The 2,802-nt window shown below is 48.6% G+C and overlaps 1 protein-coding gene across 1 annotated transcript; it reads right to left on the bottom strand.

The window, feature by feature from the left end:
• Window positions 1–2,259: 2,259 nt before the first annotated feature.
• On the bottom strand, window positions 2,260–2,802 carry M421DRAFT_49241 (DDE-domain-containing protein; the record flags this gene model as incomplete). Its single annotated transcript, XM_033594770.1, has 2 exons — window positions 2,260–2,629; window positions 2,672–2,802. Coding segments are annotated over 2 exons (501 nt in total), but the record flags the coding sequence as incomplete, so codon positions are not given.

Here is a 2,802-nt window from a genome sequence, read left to right as displayed (position 1 = left end):
GTGAAATTTCGCAATTTTTGAATATTTAATGCTAGTGCTAGCACTGAGGGTAGCCATGCAACGACGTTGCAACGTCGTTTCGAGTTCGTTGAATATAGGCACTCAGCGTTTTGGCCGTTGGCAACGTTGGCGCGAAATTGGGGCCGTTGGGCGCAAATTGGGGCCGTTGGGGCCGTTGAATGGCCGTTGCACGACCATGCCACGACTGTCAGCAACGGCCGGTCTAGGCCGGATTTCGAAAAACTTTTCCCGATGTGCGCACTCTATTACTACAACTCCCTAATAATAACAAGCCCTAGCAGTTGTAAACCCCTAACAATACCCTAGAACTTTAGTCGCAATTAACTCTAATTCAAGAGAAGTATAAGAAGTAGCAGGGTAGCTCACCTAATTCTGTGCTGAGCGCGCTTGAGCACTACGCAAAGGGGGGAGCGATTCTATCGCACAAGCTAGTTTTGGCGCAACAGGAGAACGCTGAGCTTCACGCAGCTCTAGCAGCTGCCACAGAACGTAAATCGCGCAAAGGAAAGCAAATCTAGAAGGAAGGGACCCTTACAGTTAAGGAAGGGCAGCAGACAGCAGCTCTAAAGGAGTTTAGGGCACGTGGTGATTGAAAGAAGTCAAAGAAGCAGGTGCGCGCTGAAGTGGGTGAGCCCTCCTAACAACGCTGTGGATGGTGTAATTAGACTAGGCACAACGCGCGAACGTGCAAGAATGATACAGAAGTAGTACTGCACCTTGCAGCGCCAGAGTGTGGTGTTTTGGGCCATAATAGGGTGAGGTTTAGTAGGGTCTTGGCAAAAGTGTCCGACTCGCCCGTGTGTCCGACTCGCCCGTGGGGTACGTTAACTGTAGAGTAGCTTTTAGAGTCTTAATTGCAATGTAAACAGTGTGGTCTTTAGGTGGCTTTCTAGCTCTAAAGGCATACTTTCTTAGAGCAGTATTTAGTCTTATAGCAGGGGGAGGGAGTGCTGCTTCTGTCTCCTGTGGTGCTTTAGGAGAGGTCCTAAAGGTTCCTAGGATTTTCCTTAGGGCAAGATTCTGTAGTCCTTGGAGTTGCTTTGCTATTCCTGCTTGTTGTTTCTAGAAGACCCGGCAGCCATAATCTGCAATGCTAGAAACGCATGCTAAATATAGCTGTCTTATAGCGCTAGGAGGGAGGCCTCTGTTGCTGTTTGCAAGTCTGCACATTCTATAGAAAGCGTTTCTTGCTTAGCTAATCCTTGTAGCTACGTGTTCTTTGAATAAGAGTGCATTGTCAAAGTAGATTCCTAGCGACTTTACTGTCTTTTTAGGCTCTATAGTAGACCTGTCTGGCAGGGTAAGTGTAGAGCTAATAGCTTTGTTACTTGTTATAAAGTAAATAAGCTCTGTCTTTGCTGCATTAAATTGTATAGCACAGCTTGCTCCTTTAGCAAATAGGCTTGCTATGTCTCTTTCTAGCAAGCAGGCATTCTTCTTTAGGCTAGTAGATGATGCTGTAATTGCTAGGTTGTCTAGGGAGGAAAGGGAGTAGTTTGTAATAGATTAAAACAGAGGTCTAATATATATTAGAAACAGGATTAGTAAGACAGGGCTGCCTTGTGGAATTCCTGCTGTAACGCTGCTAAAGCCTTCTGTTTCTCCATTAAAGGATAGTCTTAGCTGGCGCTTAGATAGGAATGATTGAACCCATGCTAACAACAAGATGAGATAGTATGTAGATATTAATAGAGTAGATTAAACAGTATCTAAAGTATCTTTCTTGCATGTACAAGAGTTATGCCCAGTCTCTCTGCACCTCTTACAGCGCGCAAGAGCCTGGCAGCTAACACCTAATTGCTCTCCTCCTTGACGCTCTTCACAAGCAATCTGCTAATTAGCCTCACGTTAAGTAAGGATATCCTCGCCAGCTCCCTTTGTTAAGACCCCACGCTGCTGTATACGCTTTTTCTTGCGCTGTTTACGTGCAGACGCTGCCTCATTTGCTCTCTCAAGGCCAGTGATCTGATCGCGCATCAGCTCAGCTGAGAGCATCATCACCTCAGCGCCCTTCTTGAGCTGGTCAATCGCGTCAATAATTGAAGCTGGCGAGGAGCTCTTATGCTTTCTTACGCGCTCACGAATCAACGTTGATTGAGCCTCAAGCTCACGTACGTTGCTCGGCGTACGAGCCTGCCAGGGAGCCTCTGGCAGAGCAGCTGGAGTAGGTGTACGCAGCTGCACGTCAAGCTTTGACAGTACAACGTCTGGTTGGAGAGGTACAATGCCTGCACCTCGAAAGGCTGAGCAGATATTGGCTGAGGTAAACGATTGATTGAACGCTGCCTTAAATGCTGGCAGGAATTCAAGCTTCGTGATGTGGTTGATGTGGTGGCGGATCAGCGCCTCAATCTCGCGGCTGTACGCGCGCTTCAACGGCGAGAAGCAGCCAACGTCAAGCGGCTGCAGCAGGTGGGATGAGTGAGGCGGCATGCAGAGCGTGCAGATATTGTTCTTCTTGCAGAGCTCCTGAAATTCAAGAGAGTGGTGACTCTCATGGCCATCCAGGATCAGCAGCCGGCGCGCCCCAACTACCTTGCCATCTGTATGCTTAATAAAGTGCTTCAGCCACTCAACTCCAAGCTCGTTGGTTGTCCAGCTGTTCTCACTGACTGCAACAGCCCAATCGCGTGGGATGTCTTCCTCATACCAGGCAGAAAGGTGGTACTGGCCAGCAAAGATGATGAACGGTGGGATAGCCCAGCCAGCAGCATTGATTCCCTGGATCACCGTGACCCACTCGCGATTGCCAGGCTGGATAGCCTTCGGCCGGCCTCTCCT

Source organism: Didymella exigua (genome assembly GCF_010094145.1).
Source record: "Didymella exigua CBS 183.55 unplaced genomic scaffold M421scaffold_13, whole genome shotgun sequence".
Taxonomy (NCBI): Eukaryota; Fungi; Ascomycota; class Dothideomycetes; order Pleosporales; family Didymellaceae; genus Didymella; species Didymella exigua.
Note: the sequence above shows the minus strand (reverse complement) of the source record. Positions and strands in the feature narration are given on the sequence as shown.